Here is a 27,495-nt window from a genome sequence, read left to right as displayed (position 1 = left end):
TGAAAGGATGCCTTATTGAAGAGAGTGTGAGTTTGTTTTTTGCTGGTCCAGGGACTAGGACATGGATTCAAACTACAGGAAAGAAGATTCAACCTAAACATTAGAAGAAGAAAAAAAACTTCCTGGTGGTAAGAACTGTTTAACAGTGGAATATGCTGCTTTGGATTGTGATGAGTCTTCTTATATGGAAGACTTTAAACAGAGGCTGGATGGCCATCTATCAAAAGTGCTTTGGTTGTGTATTCCTGCATAGCAGAGAATCGGACTGAATGGCCCGTGAAGTCTCTTCCAACTCTGTTTCTATGTTTTTATGAATCTATATAACTAAAGTTATCAAAGAAACAGGAGTTGCCATTCCACATGGAAAGTACCCAGGTGGCAAACAATACTAGTATCTAACCCTGAAGGGACGTGACGTCTATCTCACCCCAAACCCTGCCATTGGCAAAGCCTAACTATAGGAAAGAAGAAATCAGAAGCCTTGTACCTAGTTCACATCCACTCACAGATTTTCACATTTTAGCAACCTAAGCAGAAACACATTTTTTCTGACCTTTCAAGTTAGCACAAAGGGAAAATGACTTGAACATTTTGCTGCTGAGATTCCTATCTGGGGCGTTTTGTCATTGGAAAATTCTCTGGTATAAAGAAAACAGAGGCAAGTGGCTAATTTTGCCATTGCTACTATTAGTTTCTTTTCTGCCAGTTCTTTCCCAAAGAATATGCCAAGCACTACGGTAAAATACAGTGGGCTGGGAGGAACAGACATGCCACAGTTACGGAAACCTCTGATGAAGAAGCTCTTTTTTATTTTTAGACTTTTTTATGCACCTCCAGACCCTCGGCTTTGGGGGTGCTTTGGATTTATAAGGAATTAATCTTGCGTGATACCTTTAATTGGTGATACCCAAAGAGGTGAAATCCATCACACCACCATTTGAAGCTACTAAGCCTTTTCATCAAGCAAAGATAGTAAAATAACACTCAGAGAAGAAAACTGGTGATGTTGTATTCACAACATCTACATTTCTGCTTTGAAATGATGGGAAGTGTGTGCATGGGAAGCAAAGCCACCCTTATGACAGTACACTGGCAGGGCCGGCCGGAGATATTTTTTAATGTGAAGCGGGGGTGCTGAAAAGCGCCCCCCACCGGCCCCGCCTCCCGCGCCCTGGCCCCGCCCAGCGTGCCCTGGCCCCGCCTCCCATGCTGCGTGGGAGGCGGGGCCAGGGCGAATAGTGAGGGAGGCGGGGCCAGAGTTGGCCCCGCCCCCCGCCCAGCGTGCCCTGGCCCCGCCTCCCACGCAGCATGGGAGGCGGGGCCAGGGCACGCTGGGCGGGGAGGCGGCGCCAGAGTTGGCCTCGCCTCCCACGCTACTCCCACTCGCCCGTCTGGCCTTTTCTAGCAGGCCAGACTGCAGCGGAGGTCCCTCCAGGCCGCGATTGCAGCCTGAAGGGACCTCCGCTGCAGTCTGGCCAGCTAGAAAAGGCCAGACGGGCGAGCGGGAGTAGCGTGGGAGGCGGGGCCAACTCTGGCCCCCCCGCCCAGCGTGCCTTGGCCCCGCCTCCCACACAACGTGGGAGGCGGGGCCAGGGCACGCTGGGCGGGGGGGGCAGGGCCAGAGCTGGCCCCGCCTCCCACGCTACTCCCGCTCGCCCGTCTGGCCTTTTCTAGCAGGCCAGACTGCAGCGGAGGTCCCTGCAGGCCGCGATTGCGGCCTGGAGGGACCTCCGCTGCAGTCTGGCCAGCTAGAAAAGGCCAGACGGGCCAGGGCGCACTGGGCGGGAGGCGGGGCACCGTCAGGGCGGTGCCCCGCCTCCCGCCCAGCCTGACGGCGCCCCCCCGGGCCTGCGCCCGAGGCGGCGGCGTCAGGGGCCTCTATAGTGGGGCCGGCCCTGTACACTGGGAACAAAGGCAATGAAACAGAGATAACAAAGATAAAACATTACAGGGGACTTTATGCTTGACCTATTTATTTACCTCAGGTAAATAAATAGAAATATTGCAGTGGAAATTTAGAAGTGCCGTATTATTATTCCAGTTAGCGTAAAATGGGATTAAAGTCCCAACTAGTAGGAGTAAATGTGTCACATCTTTAGGTCAGTTTGTGGGTCTGCTTTTCACATGTATAATATCGAACTTCCAACTGTAATAATTTAATTTTAATAATACAGTAGAGTCTCACTTATCCAACATAAACGGGCCGGCAGAATGTTGGATAAGCGAATATGTTGGATAATAAGGAGGCATTAAGGAAAAGCCTATTAAACATCAAATTAGGTTATGATTTTACAAATGAAGCGCCAAAACATCATGTTAGACAACAAATTTGGCAGAAAAAGTAGTTCAATATGCAGTAATGCTATGTAGTAATTACTGTATTTATGAATTTAGCACCAAAATATCACAATATATTGAAAACATTGACTACAAAAATGCGTTGGATAATCCAGAACGTTGGATAAGCGAGTGTTGGATAAGTGAGACTCTACTGTAAATACATTCTTCACACTTTCAGTTGAAAAAGGCAGACAAAATATGTTTTTACCAAAATTTTCTCTATTACCAATAAGATAAATAAAGATCCCTGGCTTGAGGTTGGTAGGAGTAATACATGAAATGGAAAATGAATTAAATCATTTTGTGGGTTGTTTCTCCCTCTTGACATATTTGCATGAAATAAATTAACATTTCCTGAACATATACTAATAGGTTTCCCCCACTATCACAGAGATCTGAAATGAGAGCTGTAAATGCTGTATTGATTCCTACAATGTGGTCACAAAATTCACAGTTCTAGTTAACACTTTTCTGTTGTGCAGAGTAGCTGCTTAAAAAAAAACTGAGGATGTGTGCTTCCTGTAAAAACCTTGAGATACATGAATGTAAAGCAACAGACTAAATGGGTGTATAGAGAAAAGTTTGGCCCTATTTTTTAACAAACCACAGTTCATGCTGAACTTTTCTATCCAAATTCAGTGATAGGGTTGCTGTAGAGTCGCCATGGGTCATAAGTGACTTGAAGGCATACAACAACAGTAAATATATCATACTGCTCCCATTTTTTTATCATGTCAGAAGCGACTTGAGAAGATACTGCAAGTTGCTTCTGGTGTGAGAGAATTGGCCGTCTACAGAGACTTTGCCCAGGAGATGCCCGAATGTGTTGCTGGAAGTCTTCTCTCAAATCCTTGCAACCTCGAGCTGAGAGAAGGGAGCTCACCCCATCTCTCAGATTCGAACTGGCAACCTATCCATGGACTACATGCATCTGATGAAATAGAGTTAAGTCTACAAAAGATTGTACTATGAGCTTCTTTGTCTCAGTTAAGGCTCATCTACAATGGTCAGTTATTAACGAAAGACTCCAGTCTGGCCCTGGAAGCGTCAAAGATGCCCATACATTCTGTGCCCAACCTGTGGATGAGTAGAATCTACACCAGGAATGGGCAAACTTCGGTTTTCCAGGTGTTTTGGACTTCAACTCCCACAATTCCTAACAGCCAGTATTGTGGGAGTTGAAGTCTAAAACACCTGGAGGGATGAAGTTTGCCCATGCCTCGTCTACACTGTCCAGCTGGGCCAAAACGGATTCAGTGTGGCTGGACTGTAACCTTCCCTTCCCTTCCAGGAGAGCTCCTGGTCATCACAAATGCCACATGCTGACATCAACATGCCCACACATCCAGAGAGAAGTAGGGGGTGATTCCATCTTTTTTCCCTTAGTCATATGGGCACTTCTGGTGATGTCAGAATGGGCCACTGGCAGTGGTCAGGCTTTCTCCCAGAGATTGTCTGCAATGGTGATGGCAATATTGACCCAATCTGTCACGTTTTCCTGTGATGGTGAGCAGAGAAAGGGAGATGTCAGAAGCCCAGTCGACATTGATCTCGTGCTGTCCACACAGTTCCCAAAGTATTATCCTATTTTCCTTGGCACTGGGCTAAACTCATTTAACATGCTTGTCCTAGGTTAAGGATCAAAAATCTGTGGACACCATATAAACACACAGGAGTCACTTCTCACTGAATGTAGACTGTGCCGTCGCGCCTGGGGATGTAAACTCTTAGTGAAAGAGGCATGGACGTTACATCTTTCCCCAGGGGATTGCTTCTTGCCCTCCTTTAGGGAAACTGGAACTCCCAAGGACCAAAACACTGTAGTTAACTCAAAAACTGGGTTTATTCTTCACAAAGGGGGTAAAAGAAAATATACATTACAGTCTTTGATTGTTTAAGTCCATGAAGCTTGTCCAGATCCCTCTTTCTCTGGCTGTGAATGCCGGAGCAAACTCAGCCTCAGTCCAATGACCTATATCTGAAGACAAGAGTCTTCCTCTGTTGCCAAACGACTGATGTGAAGGCGCTTGAGACTCCTCAACGTTGTTCAGGTTGGCCCTGAACATGAAGTGTGAGTCCCAAGGGTAAGAACCTCAGAATTGGTGCTGAGAGGTAACTTTTGAAGGGCTTTTTGAGCCAAGCCTCTCTTTCACGTCCATCCGATAGAGAACTTGCTGATGGAATGAAAAGAAGAAACACAGTCCTACTCCAGGAAGAGGTGGAGCCAAACAGTTTTGCTGAGTGAGCAATGTAACAGGTACAAACAACATTGATTGACAGATATAAATAACCAATCCAACTACATTTACAGGGTAAGGGCAAAATCAGGCATGATACAACAATTCAAATCTTGCAACTTATAGTTCCAACACATAGATGGCGCCACTCGCGCCGTCACATAGACTATACAGCCCATAATTCTGTGTTTGAATTTTATGTATAGAATAGTGTTTGCTCACATGACTCTCCTAGAATCCAGACCAATAGAGCCTACTTAGAGTACTTTCAAACCATGCTTCTATCATACAATTGTTGTGTCTCATTAGATTTTGGGGGGTGGGAGGGGAGGATGTTTATTGTCTTCATTTCTAACCCTCCAATGACTTTCACTACTGTTTTGGCCTTTTTTTCTACCCACAAAAATATCCATTTAAGAGGACCAGACAAGTCACTTACAAGTGGGCTTTTTGCTGATATCACAAGAAAGGGGTGGCTAAATCACAGTTCATATGTGGCTCTTTGATATATAATTCCTAGCTCATAGAAATATGTTGGCTGGACTCCTTTTTGTATTGCAATTAATATAAAAAGTAAATAAAAACATGTAAAGCTTGATAATTATTTGCCAGGTATGAACAGCAAGTCCACCAGATTAAAACGTATGTTTAATGTTCATGGTGAGTAAATATATTTAAGAATTTGAATACTAATTTTAATGATAAATTTGTGTCAGGATCAGGTATTAGGACAAATAAATATTAAGACAAGTACATATCATTTCTGATTTTACTCCTTTAATTTTTGGCAATCTTATTTAATGCTAACGAAGTGCAAATAGACATATTTTTCTGAGATGTTTCTGTAGTTTATTGCCTTATTAAATATACTTTCAAAATAGTTAAAGCACTAATCAATCATGATTTTGAATACATGTGGTATGTATATGTATGTGGTGTGATTACTGAAACAACCATAATACACGTTAACAGTATAAAAACTACAGGCAGTCCCCAGGTTATGAACAAGATAGGTTCTGTAGGTTTGTTCTTAAGTTGGAGTTGTATGTAAGTCAAAACAGGAACATTTTTAGATGTACCTCCAGACAAAAACATATATTTCTTAGCTTTGGATAGCATTGGGAAGGGTTAACACCCCTGTGATGTTTGTTTTGCTGTCTGTGCCCCTTTTCAAAAGATTTCATCTCACTTTCTGTCCCTGTGAGAATTGGATTAGAAGTGACTCTTCTTGTTTTAAGGTAAAAATCAAAACTTGGAAAGAATTTTTTTAGATTACAATCCACAAATTCATCTGGCCTCTGAAATAGTAACTTTTTACATTCTGGTAAAAGGTTGCGGTTCCAAATTTCTGGTCAAGTCTGCAGAAACAGAACTGGAAAATGGAAATTAATAAGCTCTTAAAACCTGCTAAAAATAGGAAGTGCTGTGGTTTGTGGTTCTTTGCAAAAGCAGGCAGTGTAGCTGAGATAGGACTTTCCCGGGCATAATGGTTGATTACATCAGAATCAAATAACTTGGAAAGCCCTGTGCCAGAACTTGTTGCCTGGAAAAACCTCAGCCACTCAGGCAGCGCTACCTCCCCATTGCTACGTAGAAGAAAAGCTACTACCGGGAGAGCAGCCAAGTGGGGAAAGTAAAGCGTGTCACCATCATCCTGTGATGTCACACAGGAAGATAAAGGAAAAGGGGAAGCAGTGCTACCTACCTAACCTAAGAAACTTCCCTGTCAACCATTAGGAAAATTCAAAACACTCCAAAGAAATGTCTGAGAAACCTGACCTCAGCGTTTACAAAGTATGGGAATTATTTTTCAGTACCTGCTTGAGAGATGATGTCTTTCTGAATACCACATAGGTCATGTAATTGGAAGCTTTCCATTTTTGTTTCACAAGGTGAGACTGTTTAATTGCCTTGCCCAAATGGGCCTCAAGTTTCTAATCTCCATTGCACTACATATTTAGTCAAAATGGAAAATTCACTGTTTTGGACTACTACCCTCAGAATCCCTTAGAATATTTTTGTCATTGTACTTCAAAAAGATAACTTTCCTCAAGTTATGTAGATCCACAAAAGCATTTCACAGATAAGCAATTTTTTCTAGCATTGTTTAGAGAGGCAGTTGTTATTGTTGATGATGTTTGCCATCAGGTTGCATTTAACTTATGGTGACCCTGTGAATGAGAGACTTTCAGGAACCTCAGAACAACAAACAACCCTACAGAGAGAATGCTACTGGGACATGGCCATACAGTCCGAAAAACTCATAGCAACTCAGTGATTCCGGCCATGAAAGCCTTTGACAACAAAACCCTAATTTGTCCTCATTTATTTGACTTTGTGGTGGCCCATGGTATGTGCAGAACTCAAACATCACATTTTGGATGAGTTGATCTCTTTTGTCAGCTTGCTTCATTGTCAAGGATTTATAACAATACGTAGAAATCAATATTATAGTACAGATGATTCTGAGTTTGTGATATTTCATGTTATATCTTTATACTTAAGATCTTTGTTACCGCCTTCTGTTTTCTTGAATACAGTTTCCATTTTGATTAATGACTGAGCTGAGGTATATAAAATCTTATAGTTTTGCATAGTTCCTCAATTCAGATGCTTGGGTGCCTTCTCCACCAGTCTATCCTATGAGATAGAACAGGGTGAGAAAGAAAGAGCATGAGAGCTAATGCTATCACTTTGTCTGTGGTCCCGCACTTGCATTGACACACAGAACCAAGGGAATACAGCCTACGTCAAAAATACGTTTTTCCAACTCTATTCATTCCGACAAACATTAACATTTTATCCTTGATTGATTTCTGATCTACTAGTGTCAGTTTAGGATGGAAATCAGGGAAATGTTAGTATATATCATGTTCACAAAAATAGATGTGTTCATTTTGTATTTAAAGAACTCACTGTAGTTTGGCAACAAAGCCTTAATACAATTTTGTTTCCAAGAAAATAATCAAATTGAGACAATTCTGCATCTAATCCACAGTCTCACTATTTTGAGACTGACAGAAATCATTTTATTGCTAAAGGACTTCATAAGAACTTTGGATGCAACTACAAAACAGATGGTTTTTAAAATGTAAAATAGCTCAATTTCTCATAACTTTCAAAAACAAATAAGACTTTTCCTAACCCAGACAGCCGTGACCAAGCTTTCACTGCCCCCGATGATCCATTGGGTGCCCATCCCTAATGTGGACTGAGTATGGTTAACCTCTGTGCTCTGGGAGGACATTGATTCTGCAGCACCAGTTCCAATGATATATGCCTCCTGCTACTCTATAATTTAACTGTTCTCCTGCTTTGGAGTTTAGCATGTAAAAGGAGATTTTCATCAGGTATTCCATGTCTGGCCTACATAAGTTTTTTAAAAAACCAACACCTTAAATAAGTTCAAAACACTACAAACTTCACACCATGGTCAGATTCACCATCCATTTCTCTCGGTATGACTTCATGTTATAATTCTGGCTACTACTTCTTAAATCAGAGCTTTCCAAACTCTGTGTCGGCTGCAGTGCGGTGTTTTGCATGAACATAACAAAAAATGACGAAAATCTTGGAAATGCATGTTATTATCTTACAAATCGTATATTTTAAAATATAAATGAAAGGTTTTCATGAGATATTTTGTGTCCCTATACATTTCGTTATTACAATTTATGTATGTGTCCGTGTCTTTCATAAGCCATTGGCTCAACCTCTAGTTTGCTCATAATACTGAATTATTGTGTCGCAAAATGATACATATCCAAATAGTGTGTCACCAACATGAAATGTTTGGAAAGCTCCACCTTAAATCATGCCCTGGATTAAATTCCAGCAGTCTGTCTATATGTCCTTGTATCTACACAGCAGAAATAAAACACCTGTACTTCTTCTTTTTGACACAAACGAAATGGAACTATTTTAAAATCATCGCTTGTTTCAGTTTTACTGGTTCCTTGCTTCAGTTTTGCAGATTTATTTAGAGCTCTCTCAAATTGCTTTGGTGATTTGGCTTTATGGCTGTCAATTCACAGTGTCTGCTATGAGATTAGAAAGCCTAATCAGTTCTGGATCTTTGACCTCCAGCCAGCAGCAACCTGGTGCCATCCAAATGGCCTGAGATACAACTGCCATCATCCTTAGCCAGCATGTCTACTGGGAGTTGTAGTCCAACTCCTCTTGAGAGTGCTTGCTTGTGAGAAGCTGTGTCAAATATACAAGTCCTTTTTGGCTCAATAATTCTAACTCTGGACTCTTTGTTCAAATAAATAACAAAATAAAGGAAACACTGGGAGGAAGGAGGTTACAACCTCTCTAGATCGCCTCATATCTAAGAACCCACCAGATACTGAAGACCTGCTACATATCTGCTAAAGACTCTTCTAACAAGTCAAGAAGTCTTGTACAGTTTAAATAACACCAATAAGCTAGATTTGTGGCTTATCATTAAGAGTGGATGTTAGCTATTTACATTTTAGATTATGTCTAATGTATTATGTAGTTTCCTTGATGTTGAATAAAGATAGTGAATCCTCTACCAAGTTATACTTTGTGAATTAGGAAGGAGGGGTCTTTGAGGCAAAATCATAAGCAAAGATCCCAAGATTTGAAGAGATACTTCCATAAGCCATTTGTAATACACATCATCAAAACAATTGGGGTTTTATTTAATGTATTTACCTTAAACAGTCCCTCTCCATGATACAAACAAGCTGCTTTGAAAGTGAGAGGGAATTTAGAAACAGTTTGGGATGTAGCATGTGGATCAGACAATATAAAAGAATTGTAAACAATTCAAAAGCCCGGAGTTTGGGTCCCAACAGATTGGGAATGACTTGGGCACACAACAACAAATGTTGTGTTGGGTGATGGGAGCTCTTGTCAAATACATCTGAAGGAATTTTAAGATTTAATTAAGATCAATGCTACAAGAAATGTTAGAAATAAAGATACCATTAAAACCAGAGATCTATTTACTGGGAATAAACTATCAAAAATTAGAAAAAAAACAAGGACAAACTCCTTTTCCTACTAACTACAGCAGCAAGGATATGCTTTGCAAAGAGATGGAAAGAAAAATCAATTCCAGAAGAAATAGAATGGATAACAAAAATTCTGGAAATAAGACATATGGATAGACTCACGTATCTTATAACAAAAAGTAAAGGAGAAGCAATTAAAGAGACAGATTGGACTCGAATCACCAATTATTTGAACAAAGACCATGAAAAGACAGAACAAGAAAAAAATGAGGAAATATAAACTCCAACAATAAATAAGTGAAAGAAGATAGGAGAACGAAAAAAGAAAAAGAAAAAGAAGGCAACCGGGAAAGGGGAAAGGCTGGATCCTCAAGAAAGATGATCGGAAGTCACCCAGATATTTTAATTTTAAACTTTTAACTTTTTTTTTCTTCTCTTCTCTTTTTTTCTTTTTGATTTTGTTTCTCTTTCTCCCCTCTGTTTACCCTATTACTCTGCCCGTCTCACACCCCCCCTTACCTAACCCCTAATCCCTGAACCCACGTCTATGGTATCGGATTTTAACATGTATATGAAACTTAATAAAGATTTTTTTTAAAAAAAAAGATCAATGCTAGTAAGATGACAGAGGAAACAGGTGGCACAAAACCCACAACTTTTAACCGAGCTTCGTTTGCAAAGTAAAGTAAGACATTTGTTCAAATTTATGACCTAATTATATCTTCTAGTGGTAGCTGGTTAGAGCAGTGGACCATGTGAGAACAATTTTCTTTTCTCACCATTGTGCAGAGCCTGGATGTTATGTCAACCATATTACTGTAATCTTAATTTTTCCATTTCTTAATGTGTATTGTTCTACTTTTGCTGTAAGTGGCTTCATCTGTTTAAAAACAAGGTGATGTTCTAAATGCTGGGAACGTTTAAGGAACTCACATATATATATGAATACCTTTTGGATATAAAAGGCCAAATCTGAACTAATTAAATCAGAGCAGTGGACTATGCCATGCTTGAAGCATCCTAGTGCTCTGTCCTAGGCAATTTCTATACAAGGTCCAAATCTGTAGGGAAGAAAGCAAGCAAGTATTTTCTTTGTAGACCTTGGGCAGGGCTTCCCGGGTGACATGTTCTTACCATAAGGAAAAAGTTGAGGCTAACTTACAAATTATATTTAGATACACTTGAACCATTCCAGCCTATGATCAAGTGTAGGGGATCTAATAATGTAAGTCTGATTTCCCCAACCTGAAACCCACCAGATATTTGGGATCACAGTGTCCATCAGTCCCATCCGGAATGGATAGGGAAGAAGATTACCATCCCAAACATCTGGAGGATCCCTGTTGGGAAACAAGATGTCAGATCAAGAGCAGAGAATAAGCAACATTCTTAACCATAAAATACTATGGTAAATACTGAAATATTTAGAAGCCAGGAATATTGGTGAGAATAGAAATTTGGGGAAATTCTGTAGGACAGAAACATCATCCCACTCAGTATTGATATACCAGTACTATACTCTCATCATGTTTCACCACTTACCAGATTGCGGCAGAATTAAAGTTCAGAAACCTTGTGACGGCCACAGGTTCCTCAAATTGTTCTAGTACTTGTAGTTTGAGAGGTGATGTACTTTCCTTGGCAACATGCACTTTCACAAAGTACAAGTCCCAGCGTTTCCTAAGAAAGAGGAATTAACACATTGTGGTAGACAACTAGTAGAAGGATGGATGGACATGAACCCTCATGATTAATAACAGATCCGTTCATACATTCTCCTATGTTGAAAGAATGCACCAGAAGGGGCACTGGGCTACACAGCCCTACCACTGATACATGCCACAGCTATGATGCCCCAATATCTGCACACAAAATGCCTCCTCCCTGGCCCTTGTGAATGCAATGTAAGGGTTCTCTCTGTGTGTGTTGTCAACCCTACACATTTGTGGGCTAAGCGTGCATGGATTGTATTCTTAACAGATTGCTATATTTACTGCCACCACTACCATCCTACATGTAACCAAAATATGTTAGATGGTTGTAGGTCTTCCAGTGTGATTCTATGGTTAACTTGCATTAGAAGTTGGTTTCCTCCTTGATCCATATCTTATTTCAATTGTAAAGTAAATTCAGACTGCAAACATAGTTTGGACTCAATTAACTCAGCAGAATGGGAGAAGGGGTACAATCCTGCCTTTCCCAGTAGACAAACTGCTGCAGTCTCTCCTAATTTGTTTGTTCTTCTCATTAATACTAGCTTTTGCCACCTTGACTGCACTGTGATGTAGCTAGGCCACACATGTCCCAGTTGTTATATGTCTAATGTTGGAAGCAAATCAGATTTAAAGAAGATGTGCTTAGGCAAACATCTTTCATGTAATAGATAAGACATTGGTGTTTTGCCTGGAGCTTCTTCTCCCAACTTGATTCATTTAAACCATCATATATTATCTACAGAGCCCCCGTGGCAAAGTGCGTTAAAGCACTGAGCTGCAGACCGAAAGGTCCCAGGTTCAAGCCCAGGGAGCGGCGGGAGCAGCCGCTGTTAGCTCCAGCTCCTGCCAACCTAACAGTTCGAAAACATGCCAATGTGAGTAGACCAATAGGTACTGCTCTGGCGGGAAGGTAACGGCACTCCATGCAGTCATGCCGGCCACATGACCTTGGAGGTGTCTACGGACAATGCTGGCTCTTCGGCTTAGAAATGGAGATGAGCACCACACCCCAGAGTCAGACATGACTGGACTTAACGTCAGGGGAAACCTTTATCTTTATATTATCTACAAGAGGGCTGAGCAACCTTTAGTCCTACACATATGTTCTCTCACACTTCCCTTCAGCACCACGTAACATGATAAGGAATTGAGAAAGTTGTAGTCAGAAACATCTGCATAGCAAAAGGATCCACACCCTGATATGCACGATAGGTGGAAGAAAGTAAATTGAAGTAAAGTAGATCTCCAGTAGATGAGCAAGGCCCAGTGGTTTAACAACAAATTAGGCTGCTAAAATCATGGAAACTTGTGAGAAAAACTGGTGTATATAAAAGGATTTGTCTTCAAATACAGGTTCTGGAATGGACTACAGATTTCAGAGCAGAATAGGTACTCTGATATACCTTTTTGTCATATTTTACCTGCCTTTTGAACACTTATGTACACCTGGTAGAATTCAAGGCTCTAATGAAGCATAAAATAGAGCCAGGAAACCTAAAGTCTGTTTAACCCTGAGCTACAGTGCTAAGACAACCGAGCTGACAGGTATTCTAAATGTGTTCAATAGAAGCAAGCTGGTGTTTCTAATACCAGTGGAGATTTAACCCAAACATTAAATAATAATGAACTCTACTGTCAACTTTGTGAATAGGTCCATTAAAGTTTAAAATCCAGGGCAGATGAAAATAGGAGCCACTAGCTTCTATAGGACCTCACAGTGCCCTAATGGATCCTTCCACTCTGCCCATTGCTTTAGAAGGCAGGTTAACCCATACTTTTCTTCTCCACTTGTCACAGAATAAGCCTTTTCTCCCTTAATCAAAGTTTCAAGTCCATTTCTTGTTCTATACTCCGCTTTGCTATTAATGTGCAGCCAGATGTGGTTCCAAGTTTGAATGGCTCCTAGGCTTTTCTCAATACCTGGAATAATGGATAACCCCAACTTCTCACTCTTGTCCTTCTGACCCCCCAACCCCCAAACTGATCCAATCCATAGAAAAGTGGAGCCAGAATGAAGGCCCCTTCTATACAACTGAATAAAATCCCACATTATCTGCTTTTAACTGGAATATATGGCAGCGCAGACTCAGAAAACCCAGTTCAAAGCAGTTATTGTGGAATTTTCTACTTTGATATTCTGGGTTATTTGACTGTGCGGAAGGACCCTCAGTTGGTTGAAGCACTAGGACTTTCTGATTAGCAGGGATGATTGCATCCTCTTCCACTTCTCCATAACTGGAGAATGAGGAAAGTATGCATTTTCCCAGCAACAATAATATTATGATCTATCCCCATTGCAATGCCAAATATTTTAGGGCAGCTTGCTTTGGAATGAGCAATTAAGGTCCATTAACTTTCAAAAATGCCTGCGTCTACTAGAGATTAAAAACTTCCAGAACTGGTTTGATAACTTGGAGATAAAGTGTTGGTTATTTGTGCTGGGAGACAAACCTTCTGGAATATCGTGAACTGGTCGTTTTTTGTTGTTTGATGACATCTTCTCTCTCCCTCTTTCCCATTTTCTGCAATTTCTTGTTTGCCCAGACTCAGGAGAACAAAATATATCTTCTTTCCGCTGCCCTGATTCCAAATTTCCCATTTACTTGGGAAAAAGCACCAATTTGTCATAGAAAGGAACATCTGCTCTTGGAGTAAATAATAATAACAGGAACAAATGTAATCATAGAAATGCAGAGCTAGCCACTCCCAACTAGGAAAAAATGGGGGGGGGGGGGTAGAAAAGAAGTACAGTATTGACCAAGGCATGCTCTCAGTGAATCAGATGACGACACAGGACAGGTTTGTTATTGTCCATTATCTTTCATTCTCTGGATCCATGGGAGAGGCATGCTGTGAGGCCATGAACTTCAATTATTTCATAATTTCTGACAGCCCAAACTACATTGGCTATGGAAGTCACAATGAACATGCTATATGGGAGATTTCTCTGTTCTTCATAGTATGCAAGGCTAGGAAATTAGGGGTTCCCACAACACTGAAATCCTACCATAGGAAAGAATCATAGAGTTGGAAGACACCTCACAAGCCATCCAGTCCAACCCCCTGCCAAGAAGCAGGAAGATGGCATTCAAAGCAACCCTGACAGATGGCCATCCAGCCTCTGCTTAAAAGCCTCCAAAGAAGGAACCTCAACCACAATCCAAGCAGTACCGAACAGCTCTCACAGTCAGGAAGTTCTTCGTAATGTTCAGGTGGAATCTCCTTTCCTGTAGTTGGAAGCCATTGTTCTGCGTCCTAGCCTCCAGGGCAGCAGAAAAAAAGCTTGCTCCCGCCTCCCTATGACTTCCCCTCACATATTTATACATAGCTATTATGTCTCCTCTCAGCCTTCTCTTCTGCAGGCTAAACATGCCCAGCTCTTTAAGCCGCTCCTCATACAGCTTGTTCTCCAGACCCTTGATCATTTTTGTCACCCTCCTCTGGACACATTCCAGCTTGTCAACATCTCCCTTCAACTCCAGTGCCCAGAATTGGACACAGTATTCCAGGTGTGGTCTGACCAAGGCAGAATAGAGGGGCAGCATGACTTCCCTAGATCTAGACACTATACTCCTATTTATGCAAGCCAAAATCCCATTGGCTTTTTTTGCCGCTGCATCACATTGTAGTCTCATGTTTAACTTGTTGTCCACAAGGACTGCAAGATCTTTTTCACACGTACTGCTGTCAAGCCAGGCGTCTCCCATTCTGTATCTTTGCATTTCATTTTTTCTGCCTAAGTGGAGTATCTTGTATTTTCCCTGTTGAACTTCATTTTGTTAGTTTTGGCACATCTCTCTAATCTGTTAAGATCATTTTGGATTCTACTCCTGTCTTCTGGAGTATTCGCTATCCCTCCCAATTTGGTGTCATCTGCAAACTTGATGAACAGAACCGGGCCCAGGATGGAACCCTGCGGCACACTGACTTCTTTTCAGGATGAAGAAGACGCATTGGTGAGCAGTCTTTGGGTTTGTTCACTTAGCCAATTACATATCCACCTAACCGTACTTTTGTCTAGCCCACATTTGACTAGCTTGTTTGCCAGAAGGTCATCGGGGACTTTGTCGAAGGCCTTACTGAAATCTAGGTAGGCTACATCCACGGCACTCCCTGTATCAACCCAACTCGTAACTCTATCGAAAAAAGAGATCAGATTAGTCTGGCATGATTTGTTTTTAATAAATCTGTGTTGACTATTAGCGATGACAGCATTTGTTTCTAAGTGTTTACAGACCACGTCCTTAATGATCTTTTCCAGAATCTTGCCTGGTATCGATGTGAGGCTGACCGGACGGTAATAGTTTGGATCATTCTTTTTTCCCTTCTTGAAGATAGCGACCACATTTGCCCTCCTCCAATCTGCTGGGACTTCTCCCGTTCTCCAAGAACTCTCAAAGACGATTGCCAGTGGTTCTGAAATAACTTCCACTAGTTCCTTCAATAATCTTGGATGTAGTTCATCTGGCCCTGGGGACTTGAATCTGTTTAGAGAGGCCAGGTGTTCCTGGACAACTTGTTTCTCTTTTTGGGGTTGGGTTTCCCCCAATCCTTCATCCACTCCATGTTGGTGAGGTTGAGGCTGGATTTCTTTTTGTGAGAAGACTGATGCAAAGAAGGCATTAAGTAGTTCTGCCTTTTCCCTATGCCGTCAGCATTACCCCCGGAGCCTCCGATGGCCTAGGGGATAAAAGCCTTGTGACTTGAAGGTTGGGTTGCTGACCTGAAGGCTGCCAGGTTTGAATCCCACCCAGGGAGAGTGTAGATGAGCTCCCTCTGTCAGCTCCAGCTCCATGCGGGGACATGAGAGAAGCCTCCCATAAGGATGGGAGGGCGTCCCCTGGGCAACGTCCTTGCAGACGGCCAATTCTCTCACTCCAGAAGCAACTCCGGTTGCTCCTGACATGAAAAAAAAAGAAAGCATTACCCCATCTTCTCCTCGTAGAGGCCTTATCGCCTCCTTGTTCTTCCTTTTCCTACCGAGGTAAGCAAAGAAGCCCTTTTTATTGTTTTTAATGTCTCTGGCAAGCCTGAGCTCGTTTTGCGCTTTAGCCTTGCGAATCTTTTCCCTACAGGAGTTAGCTATTCGTTTGAATTCTTCTTTGGTGGGGAAAAGAGAAATAACTTCTCACTTCCTGCACTTAATAATAGAGAACGATCTTAAAATTACTACATCAACATCTTGTAAGAGACTTGCCCTCTAGTGACAACAATGAAATATGGCATCAAAAAAAATGTGCGTGCATAGCTGTGTGTGTATATGCGTCTTGAACAAGTTGCCTTCGGCTTTTGGTGACCTCATGATATTCATATGGTTTTCTTAGGCAAGGAATACTCAGAGGTAGTTTTGCCAGTTCCTTCTGAAATATAGCCCATAGTGCCTGGTAATCACTGGTGGCCTCCCATACAAGTACTAACCAGATATGGCACTGCTTAGCTTCCCAAACCAGATGGGGTTTAGTGCCTTTGGGAGATTTAAACCACTAAATAAATAGCTACTTGCAAAACTTAAAGGCATGGTTTCCCAAAATTTAGAAATTTAGTTCCCACAGTTGGAGCTGGATTGGTCAAAGACGTGTGAGAAGTACATCAGATTGAGAAGCATCCTTTTCTTTATTTCACTTAGTCTATGGAGTTGGATATGATGTAGCCTTCTCCTTCTATCTTCCATAGTTTTGTAAGGAGGGTTGGAGTAGATAAATTTTGCTCCTTGACATTGTTTTCTGTGGCTATTTTTCATGCTGTCCTAATTTGCCTATTTGGCGATATAGTCAGAGACAAATAAATACTTTAATGCAGAAATACAAAGCACAACACGATAAGGAAATCCCAGAAAATTCTGCTTCAGCATGTTAGAAATGAAATGAACCACTACATCATGAAAGAAAACAGATTACTGTGCCAAATGCACCAGGTGATGCAATTTCCCTGTTTCCTTTGGCCACAAGCATTGATGAGTCAAACTGACAAGGTCTTGCGCACCTTCATCAATCCTCATTCGGGATTTTCCTACTTCCTTTTACTATTTTTGGGTTTGAAGTGTTGAACCTATTGCCAGAGTGTGAGCTTAAGTCCAGATCATATACCCAACAAGCCTCTGAGAGATACTTATTAAACTCGACTGTTTGCCTTATGCTTCCTCTTTTAACTGGCAGCTGCTGTTTAGGTTTTTCTTATCACTGACTTTATGAAGTAATTCATTAAATGGAAAGGGCCAAAGGCTAAATCTCAGATCTTCTGTTTACAATGTGTGTGCTTTTTACTAAGCCATGATCCCTTCCACAATCTGCTCCTGAATATAGGGGCAAAAGTAAAGGTCACTTTGTTTGGACAGAGTCATGATATCCCTTTTAAATTGTACAAGTTTGAGGATGGACATTTATAAATCTCAGGCAAAAGAAGACATTAAGAACCACAAAATATTGTGTGGGCTCACTTAAATGCATGTGTGTGTGTGTGTGTGTGTGTGTGTGTGTATGATATTGTAATTTAACTAGAAATACAAGAAGATTCAACATGTATGGAATATTGTGACCAAGCAATCTGTTCAGGACCATTGATGGTCAACAAGACTTGGGCGGGTCAACCTTTCAAACAAAGGCTCCATCTACACTGCCATATGATGCAGTTTAACTGCATTGAAGTGCATCATATGGCGGATAGATTCATATAATGGAGTGCCCAACCACACAGTACTTTTATCCCAGGAGCTCCCATTTCAAAATGGAGAGTAGCCAAACAACATCCCCTAAAAACATGGGAGTGGTAAAAATGCGAGATTTTCAGTTGCAGGAATATTCCAGTTCTGATTGGATATTCGAATCTCTGTCCCTAGTAAAGGTAAAAGTAAAGATATTCCCCTGACATTAAGTCTAGTCGTGTCTGACTCTGGGGTTTGGTGCTCATTTCAATTTCTAAGCGACACCTCCAAGGTCACGTGGCCGGCATGACTGCATGGAGCACCGTTACCTTCCCACCAGAGCAGTACCTATTTATCTACTCACATTTGCATGTTTTGAAACTGCTAGGTTATCAGAAGCTGTGGCTAACAGCAGGAGCTCACCCTGCTCCCCAGATTCGAATCGGCGACCTTTCGGTCAGCAAGTTCAGCAGCTCAGTGGTTTAATCCGCTGAACCACTGGGGGGAAATACACTACCCTTGGAAAATACGGGATTTTTTCATGTTGATGTGTTCCCGGGTTATACGTGTTAGTTCTTGATTGGTTATATCCTACATAGCAAAGTTGACTGGAGGGTGAAAACTTTATCCTGGCAAGAGAAACTTCATCCTCCACACGTTTAACGAAGTTTGTTACACACAAACAAAGGTTTTGCCATGTAATCAACTTTTCCCATGTTTTTATGATAAAAGCAATGAGGAACAGACATGTATAATCCAGAAACATCACCTCCTGGTTCCCAGGCACAAATACACGACCGAACCTGTCTGGACAGATGGCCATGCAACCTCTGAATGAGAACAATAATGACTAAGTATTGCTCCTGGCTTGAAAGTGTCAGTTCCTGTTTAATAGTGTAGTCCTGCCTTTGAAAATAGTGGTCCTACTCCACAAACTTTGTGTGCCGGAAACTTCATTAAAACGTGTGGATGACGAACTTCCTCTTGCCAGGACAAAGTTTCCGCCCGCTAGTCAACTTTTGCCATCTTTTCAGGATATAATAATAGAATCATAGAGTTGCAAGAGACCTTGTGGGCCATCCAGTCCAACCCCTTTCTGCCATAAAGCAGGAAAATCGCATTCAGAGAAATCCGACAGATGGCCATCCAGCCTCTGCTTAAAAACCTCCAAAGAAGGGACCTCCATCACACTCCGGAACAGAGAGTTCCACTGCCGAACAACTCTCACAGGGAGGAAGTTCTTCCTGATGTTCAGGTGGAATCTCCTTTCCTGTAGTTTGAAGCCATTGTTCCCCGTCCTAGTCTCCAGGGCAGCAGAAAACAAGCATGCTCCCTCCTCCCTATGACTTCCCCTCACATATTTGTACATGGCTATCATGTCTCCTCTCAGCATTCTCTTCTGCAGGCTAAACATGCCCAGTTCTTTAAGCTGCTCCTCATAGGGCTTGTTCTCCATACCCTTGAACAGTTCAGTCGCCCTCCTCTGGACGTTTTCCAGCTTGTCAATATCTCCTTTCAATTCTGGTGCCCAGAACTGGCCACAGTATTCCAGGTGTGGTCTGACCAAGGCAGAATAGAGGGGTAGCATGACTTCCCTGGATCTAGACACTATATTCCTATTCATGCAGAGCAAAATCCTATTGGCTTTTTTTTGCCACAGCATCACATTGTTGGCTCATGTTTAGGACTCCAAGATAAAAGCAATGAGGAACAGATAGGTATGGCATAGTAACAAAACTTGTACGAACGATGCATACATTCGTACCTGCGCATTTAGGGTTTTTTAAAAGCTGAAATTTCCAGCGGACATCATGCGTTGGCCATATTGCGGGCTTTGAAATCCCGTAACAAAGCAGCAAGTCTGGACATTGCAGGCAGAAATCCCGGGAACAACAGGTCTGTGTGCAGACCTGCTCTCAGGTCTTGGGGTTGTTGTTTTTTTTGCCTCTCATGGAAAACCCGCAATTTGGTGCTGTCTGGAAGTGCCAGGCATTAAATTGCATCCTATGGCTGTGTAGATGGGGCCAAAGCCCCATCCTTCCTATTAAGGCTGGAATTTCTTAAGGACAGGAGTTTGCGTGCCCTGTAATTTAGCCATGTGTTTTACAGTTAAAATGAGCATACTGTCTCATCAATACAAATGACCTGATTTATATATTTAAACAGAACACATCAAGTTAGCAGCCACTTTGATTGATAGTGGGTGTGCATCATGAATTTCCATTGTCCCTTGTTTCGAAAACCTGGCCATTTTACTGGCGCATCTACACTGTGGAATTAATACAGTTCGATACCACTTTAAGTGCTGTGGCTCAATGCTATGGAACCCTGAGAGCTATAGTTTGGGCAGGCAGCAGAGACAACTAAAGGCCTTGAAAAGCTACAAATCCCAAGATTCCATCGCATTGAGCCATGGCAATTAAAGTGGCGTCAAACTGTGTTAACTCTACAGTGCAGACACTCTCAAGGTCAATAAGGAATACCTAGGTCAGCCATGGGCAAACTTGGGCCCTCCAGGTGTTTTGGACTTCAACTCCCACAATTCCTAACAGCCGCTAGGCTGTTCGGAATTGTGGGAGTTGAAGTCCAAAACACCTGGAGGGCCTAAGTTTGCCCATGGCTGACCTAAGACTATAACTCTTTATTATTTCTAAGAGGAAGAAAAAGTAAATTCAAAAACCTCATTGCTGTACAGGCCAACTGCATTGAACCTAATCAGAAAGAAGTAAGGGCATAAAAAGCAGCGTTCGTCACATTATCGCCGGCTAGGATTTTTTTTAGCCTTCAACTCCCAGCATCCTTCACCATTGGCCAAAGCAGCTGCGGCTTCTGGGAGTTGAAGTCCAAAAAACATGGCGGATTAGTGTTTGGTAGTGGCTGAACAGAGGAGGAACCATAGAGGTTCCCTGCCAGTAAGTCCAATATGTACTTCCTGCTTTGGTTTGCCCTTCTAGGCAGCCGGTGGCGGTTTCTCCATGGCTGCTTCCTGGTGCCGCGGTGTTCCTCCATCCAGACAGTGTCCGCTCTAGGCGTCCGGCGGCTGTGTGGCTCATAGGCTGGCTGGGAAAATGCGAAGGTGAAGGCAGAGGGAGTGAGTGTGGATTCCTTTTCCTTGGCTGGAATTGAGAGGAGACTTCTGGCCTGGCTCCCACTGAGACCAAGGTAGGGAAATGGAGGAAAGTTAGAGGGGTAAATCAGAGCAAGGGAAGAGGCTTGGGAGAGAAGTCTCCTTATAGTATTTGTACTGATGAGGCTGATGAGAATACTAATGAGGGTTTCGTCTCCTGGTTTTTGCTCAGGTTGGGATTGTTGTTGTTGTTCTGTGCCTTCAAGTCATCTCTGACTGATGGAAAACCTATCACAGATCTTTCCCTTCCTCTGAGGGTGAATCTACACCGGGTATGAGCAAACTTGGGCCCTCCAGGTGTTTTGGACTTCAACTCCCACAATTCCTAACAGCCTAGGAATTGTGGGAGTTGAAGTCCAAAACATCTGGAGGGCCCAAGTTTGCCCATGCCTGTTCTGTACAGTTTGACACCATTTTAATTGCCATGGCTCAATGCTGGGATTTGTAGTTAAAACATACACACTAGCACAACAATTGGCATATTGTGAAAGACCAGAAATAGAGACAGATCTGGAAATGGGGATCTGTTTTTGTGGTGATTTTTGTAAGTGGACCTCTGTGTTGATATCAAAGGTTACCATTTTATTTTTATTTTATTTTTACATACACACACATCTTCTTAATGACAGGAAGAAACTCTAAAGCAGTGGATCTCAACCTGGGGTCCCCAGATGTTTTTGGCCTTCAACTCCCAGAAATCCTAACAGCTGGTAAACTAAAAGGGTTGTTCTAAAGGCAAGGTGTCTTCCAACACAATGAGGAAAAGATAGGTAATGTTTTCTCTGTTTTGATTCCTCATCTAGGTTCAAATACAAGACAGGAGGTCCTGTCACAAAAGATGGTAGTCTTGTGGGGCCCCTTCTTACACTGCCATATAATCCAGATTATCTAATAATAATAATAATAATGTTTTATTTGTATCTCACTGAAGGGACTCAGGGCGGCTCACAAAAAGCAACAGTATACAAATACTAGTGCAACAGTATACAAATACAACAAAATACAGAAGAGTATAAATGAATAACAATAAAAATTGACCCAATTACACTTAAAATAGTAATAAATTTAAGAGATACTATAAAACCCAGCAAGCTACAAAAATAGCTGCAATATACAGTATTAGTCCACATCCACATTATCTGCTTTGAACTGGACTATATGAGTCTACACTGCCGTATAATCCCGTTCGAAGCAGATAATCTGGATTTTATATGGCATTGTAGAAAGGGCCATAGTGTGTCTGTTCACATGTTAGATGGTAAATTAAGAAAGTCCCACTAAATTGAAGGCCCTTCCACACAGCCGTATAACCCAGAATATCAAGGCAGATGATCCACAATATTTGCTTTGGGTTATCTAAGGCTCCTTCCAGACAAGCCCTTTATCCCAGGAACTGATTGCAAGTGTTCTGTTTATCCCAGATTATCTGGCAGTGTGGATTCATATAATCCAGTTAAAGCAGAAAACCTGGGATCACATCCTGGGATAAAGGGCTTGTCTGGAAGCACCCTGAGTCCACACTGCCATATAACCCAGTTCAAATCAGATAATGTGGGATTTTCTACAGCTGTGTGGAAGGGGCCTGAGAGTCATGCACTCTTGCTTTTTAAAAAGGTATACTGGTTTTGTAAGAATTTGGCAGTCTAGATACAATGATGACCTCAGGTTTGCTCCATCACATACAGTTCCCCCACCACCAACTTGTTTTGATATTTTAAGGTATGACTGAAATTAGTACTGAAATTAGTAATGAGCTTAGTCAAAGAGTTGTCTGTGGTATTGTGGTTTTAAAGCTCAGCATCCCAAAATCCATCAAAACCAGCTGCAAGATTGAAAACAGTGACTTCATCGAAGGTCTGTGAAGTGTTTATATTCGCCCTTTGTAAAGTCTCTGATCCTAATTCTTGTATCAGTCCTACATAACTTCCATCGTATGTTTATATTGTAGAATCTGTAGAGTATCTCTGATCAAGTGTGGCATACCGAGATTCTTTAAAAGCTGGTATGTCTCTTAAGAAAGTAATTCACCAGGTTTAGCTTCTACTACCGTATCACAGTATGACAGTAACAGTGTCACACAGTTTTCCAAAGCACAGAATCCCCATTAGAGTTCACACCTGATAATACTGACTTCTATCTTCCTTACGATTTGGTGTACTTTTTTCCCCTCATCATCATTCTGGCGGTTTAGACTAGGCTTCCTCATTTGATTTACCATGATCTGTGGTAAGAAAGTTCCTTTGAGTCTTGGTTCTGAGGGAAAAGATGGAATGTAAATGAAGCTGATGAGGATAAGTGCTTTCCATGAAGAACGAGAGTACATGTTTTGAAATCTCTTCGCAAGGCCCCTTATGGCTGTTATGTAAGCCACAAACACATCTGGACTATGATAACATCCAGAAGATGGTTGGGAACATGGGAAGAGTTATGTTGGTGAAACCTAAGTAAATTAGTGATACAAGTCAAAGCAAAATCTCATTGAGCACAATAAGACCTCCCCCCAGGCCACTGAAATATGTATAGGATTACAGCTTGACTACACCCCCAAACATAATTACAAAGGAGTAAGACTCACTGACCACAGTTGGAGTTACTTCTGGGAAAACATGCATAGGATTAATTTGAAAAATGTGTCTATTAATAATTGGAAGTAGCAATAAAATCCTTTGCATGTCTTCAGAGAAGTGAATACATTGAGCTGAGCAGATCATATTTCCAGGTACGTGGCTCTATGGGTGCAATTTAATTTGCTATACTCCTAACATATGTCATAATAGTGATAGACATATCATCTCTGAACCAAGAAATGGTGGAAGAAAAGGTTGTTGTCTGTTATAACCAAGATAGTTAAATGGAAGAAATTATTTGTTCTGAAGCAGTGTTCTTTGGATAATCAGGTGTTTCTGGATGGTAAACCTTTCTTCCTTGGCTCTTAATTGCATGCTTTGTGTGGTATTTGTTTGACAACTCTTAGAGCTCCAGTCATACATCTTGTCAAGAGTCAGACGCCAATTAGCGAACAAAAATAGTTTATTCAGCAGATAAGCCAAAAAGTAATGTTAACACAGAAAAAACCTTGAAACACTTCACTATCAGTGCTTCAAGAGCAGTTCAAACAAAAATATAATTCAGCAACACAAGCAGGTAAAAACAAAGCTAAACAAACTTAGTGCAAACTGCACTTTCTGAGTCCAAGCCCTGCCAGCCGGCTCTGTAGTTTTCAAAGGAACAGTTCCCAAAAGAAAACACCAAATTGGTCAGGAAACAAACAAACAAACGAAGAATGCAGTAGACTGCTTCCACAATGTGGATAAAGCCGAAGGCTCCAAAAGGATGGTGAAAAGACGTCGTCCGGGATTCCAAGGTCAGGTCAGGAGATAACAGCGGTGTCCAAAGAGCAAGCCAGGAGTCAAAAGCCAATAGTAGTCATCAATCACAGGGCGAAGGCAGTAGCAAGGTCAAATTCCGGTCTAAGGTCTGAAGAGGGTGCGGTCATCCAAAACAGGTCCACGATAAGACACAGCGAGAGCCAAGCTAGGTGATAACAGCAGATTCAAATCATAGTCCAAGTCCAGTCTTCATGGAAACACAGAGATCCCAATGGCGCCTCAGCAACACCTTGCCACACGCAAAGTGCAGTGGCCAAACATTCCCATTTTATTCCCCTTCCTCCTGGGTGACCAAACACTCACACCCAAACACCAGGTGTCCCAAATCTACTCAGTCTGAGCTCCACACAGCTAGAGCTCGTGGATCTGGAGTACCTAGCAATTCGTCGGAGTCCCAATCATCCTGCCCACACTTAGCCCCATGAACACTTAAAGAACCATCCTCCCTTCTCCAAGCATCCCAATTGGGATCAACTCCTGCAGAAACCCCAGGTTCAGAAGTATCCATAGACCCCAAATCCCCAGACATCTCCGGTGGCTGTGCCCATTCAGTGCCCGCTTCCCCAGCCACCACCTGTTCCTCAGCATCCATCTCCCCATCTGAATCTTCCTCAGAAGATCCCCCATATAACTCTCTAAGTCGCTTCCTGCGCAACTCCTCCAGTGAACCCTCATCACGAGGGTTTTTTCTTCCTCTTCGAATTCCATCCCCATCAACCATAATCCCCGAAGGCGCAGTCACAACACTTCTATATTACCTTTAAGATCCCAAAAGGCAATACTGCACTTACTATTTCTTAACTCCTCTTCCTCCTCATTTTAATGTTATTATTTGTTTCTGAAGAATGGGAGTTCATGGAAATTCTTGTTTTACTAAATATATTAATATAATCCTCTATGTTAAATATATTCTAAACTGGCCCAGATCTCTATGCTTAGGTGTCTTAAAAGTATATATTTTGGAAAAATAATCCTACAGTGAACACTCACCCAGTGAACACTCATCACTTTATGATCCACTTTCTGTGCTGTCACCTCCAATGCCATCTATGCAACTTTTCATTTCCTCTAATGATCTAATAGGTTACTCATACCTGCTTGTAAGGGGCCGTACTTCAAAACTATGCCAGCATGTAGTACTGTTGTAAATACCAAAGGGTGCCAGTGCTAGTTTTGAGTTTTGACAAGTGGGTAGACTGGACATCTCTTCCACAAACTGTCTGAAGTGACACATTGTTCTCTTTCCTTTCAGGTGCCAATGGAATTGCACTCCGTGATCTAGAAGCTTTGACATGTGCACTTGATGTTTTAATTTTACTGGATTGTGTATAGTCACCCAGCCGGCTCCTGCTGTAAGGATGGCTCCGCAGTTCCGCAGTTACGTCTGGGATCCTGCTCTTATTCTCTCACAGATTGTGCTGATGCAGGCCATTTACTACAGCTCTCTGGGACTCTGGTTGGCTCTGGTGGACAGCTTGGTTCAAAGCAGCCCTTCCCTTGACCAGATTTTCAGTTATGAGGTAAGACATTCTTTTTTTTCTTTTTTTTTGGGGGGGGGGGGCAGATGGATGAAATCTTTGTAGTCATGGATGAATCAAAAGGCTTTGGGGAAAACGCTGCAATCTAATGCGATTGCTACCATCAGATACATTTGATTTCCAAGACTTTTTTTGTGTCAGAAGTGACTTGAGAAACTGCTAGTCGCTTCTGGTGTGAGAGAATTGGCCATCTGCAAGGACGTTTCCCAGGGGACGCCCAGACATCATGTCCCCTCATGGGGAGCTGGAGTTGACAGAGGGAGCTCATCCACGCTCTCTCGCATTCAAACTGGCAACCTTCGAGTCAGCAGTCCTACCAGAACAAGGGTTTGACTCTTTGCGCCACCGGGAGCTCCTATTTTCAAGAGAAATCCTGGAGACAAAATACCTATAATCCAGTTTGCCTTTCTGCTCCCTTCAGATAAAGAGAGGGCAGCTTGAGAGAGAAGGAAAAAAGAAAGAAACTAATCAATAAAGGAAAAGTCTCATGTTTTCCCTATCTCAGCTCTGGCATAGATCTGAATGGGCAGAGAGAGAGAGGGGGGGGGATATAATATTAGATCCCTGGGTGAATTATGGTAGATTGGCAAGTTTCTTTTTCCCAGTTGTCTAACAAGATCACATATAGACACCCATACAATTGTTGGAAAATAATGTTTGTGTAAAACCAGGAATTGATTTTTTTTTTAGTGTGTGATCAGAGTCTGATTCTGGTTTGTTGGTTTTTGCCATAAAATCAGCTTTTACTTCTGGCACCCCTTGAAATGAGATGCCTTCAAGAGCAGTGCTCAGGGTGTAGTAGACTCAGGGCCATATTTTCCTTGATTGAATTTATCCTCATGTAGTCTAGCCTTTTTCTGTTCCTGCTGTCTTCTGCATTATAGGCATAGTCATCTTTTCCAGTGAGTCACATCATCTCATGATATGTCTCAAATGCAACAGCTTCAGTTTAGTCATCTTGTCTTCTAGTGAGAGTTCAGGCCTTATTTACTATGAGACCTATTTATTTGTCTTTTAGGGAGTCTGTCATGCACCAGGTTTCAACTTGATGGATTTTCTTTCTGTAGTATTTTTTCATTGTTCAGCTTTCACATATCTTAAACTGCACAGCCCTGGGGTCAATTGAGGTGCTAATTCAGAAAATTGCATTGGATAGACCACATCAGCTCTAGTTTCTTAGGTGGGGTTATCATGCTTTTCTATGGAAGAGCAGATAGTGACTGGTATACGGCATATTTTCTGTATTTCGTAAAATAAAGCTGATAGTGGAAACAAAGTGTCATTTTTAGAATCAGCAACTCATATATACTCATAAATAGGGCTAACATCTGAGGCACCAAAATGTGTGTTGGCCAGTGTTATTGTTGTTGTTTTCCTGATATCCTCTTTCCTTGTGACTGGAATATAGACAAGAGTGCTTCCACTGTCTGGAATGTTGTTTTGTGTTCTAAATTTGGAGGCACATTTTCATTAGAATTTGGATGGATTCTGATTGTATAGCATGGAAACTGCTTTGTTAATATACCA

At 41.9% G+C, this 27,495-nt stretch overlaps 2 protein-coding genes across 2 annotated transcripts in view; one reads left to right on the top strand and one right to left on the bottom strand.

Moving 5' to 3' along the window:
• Positions 1-25,477, bottom strand: part of sdc4 (syndecan 4) — a 59,928-nt gene extending 34,451 nt beyond the window's left edge. Inside the window, exons 1-4 of the mRNA XM_062979780.1 lie at positions 25,421-25,477; positions 20,844-20,974; positions 11,102-11,239; positions 10,805-10,899 (exon numbers count right to left, since the gene is read on the bottom strand). Coding sequence (XP_062835850.1) covers positions 10,805-10,899; positions 11,102-11,239; positions 20,844-20,974; positions 25,421-25,477 — 421 coding nt within the window. The remainder of the gene's footprint in view (positions 1-10,804; positions 10,900-11,101; positions 11,240-20,843; positions 20,975-25,420) is intronic.
• sys1 (SYS1 golgi trafficking protein) overlaps positions 20,860-27,495 on the top strand; it is a 15,551-nt gene continuing 8,915 nt past the window's right edge. Inside the window, exons 1-2 of the mRNA XM_003225292.3 lie at positions 20,860-21,076; positions 25,683-25,950. Coding sequence (XP_003225340.1) covers positions 25,789-25,950 — 162 coding nt within the window. The 5' untranslated portion in view covers positions 20,860-21,076; positions 25,683-25,788. The remainder of the gene's footprint in view (positions 21,077-25,682; positions 25,951-27,495) is intronic.

Source organism: Anolis carolinensis, chromosome 4, assembly GCF_035594765.1.
Source record: "Anolis carolinensis isolate JA03-04 chromosome 4, rAnoCar3.1.pri, whole genome shotgun sequence".
Taxonomy (NCBI): domain Eukaryota; kingdom Metazoa; phylum Chordata; class Lepidosauria; order Squamata; family Dactyloidae; genus Anolis; species Anolis carolinensis.
This window is presented reverse-complemented; position numbering and strand designations above follow the sequence as displayed.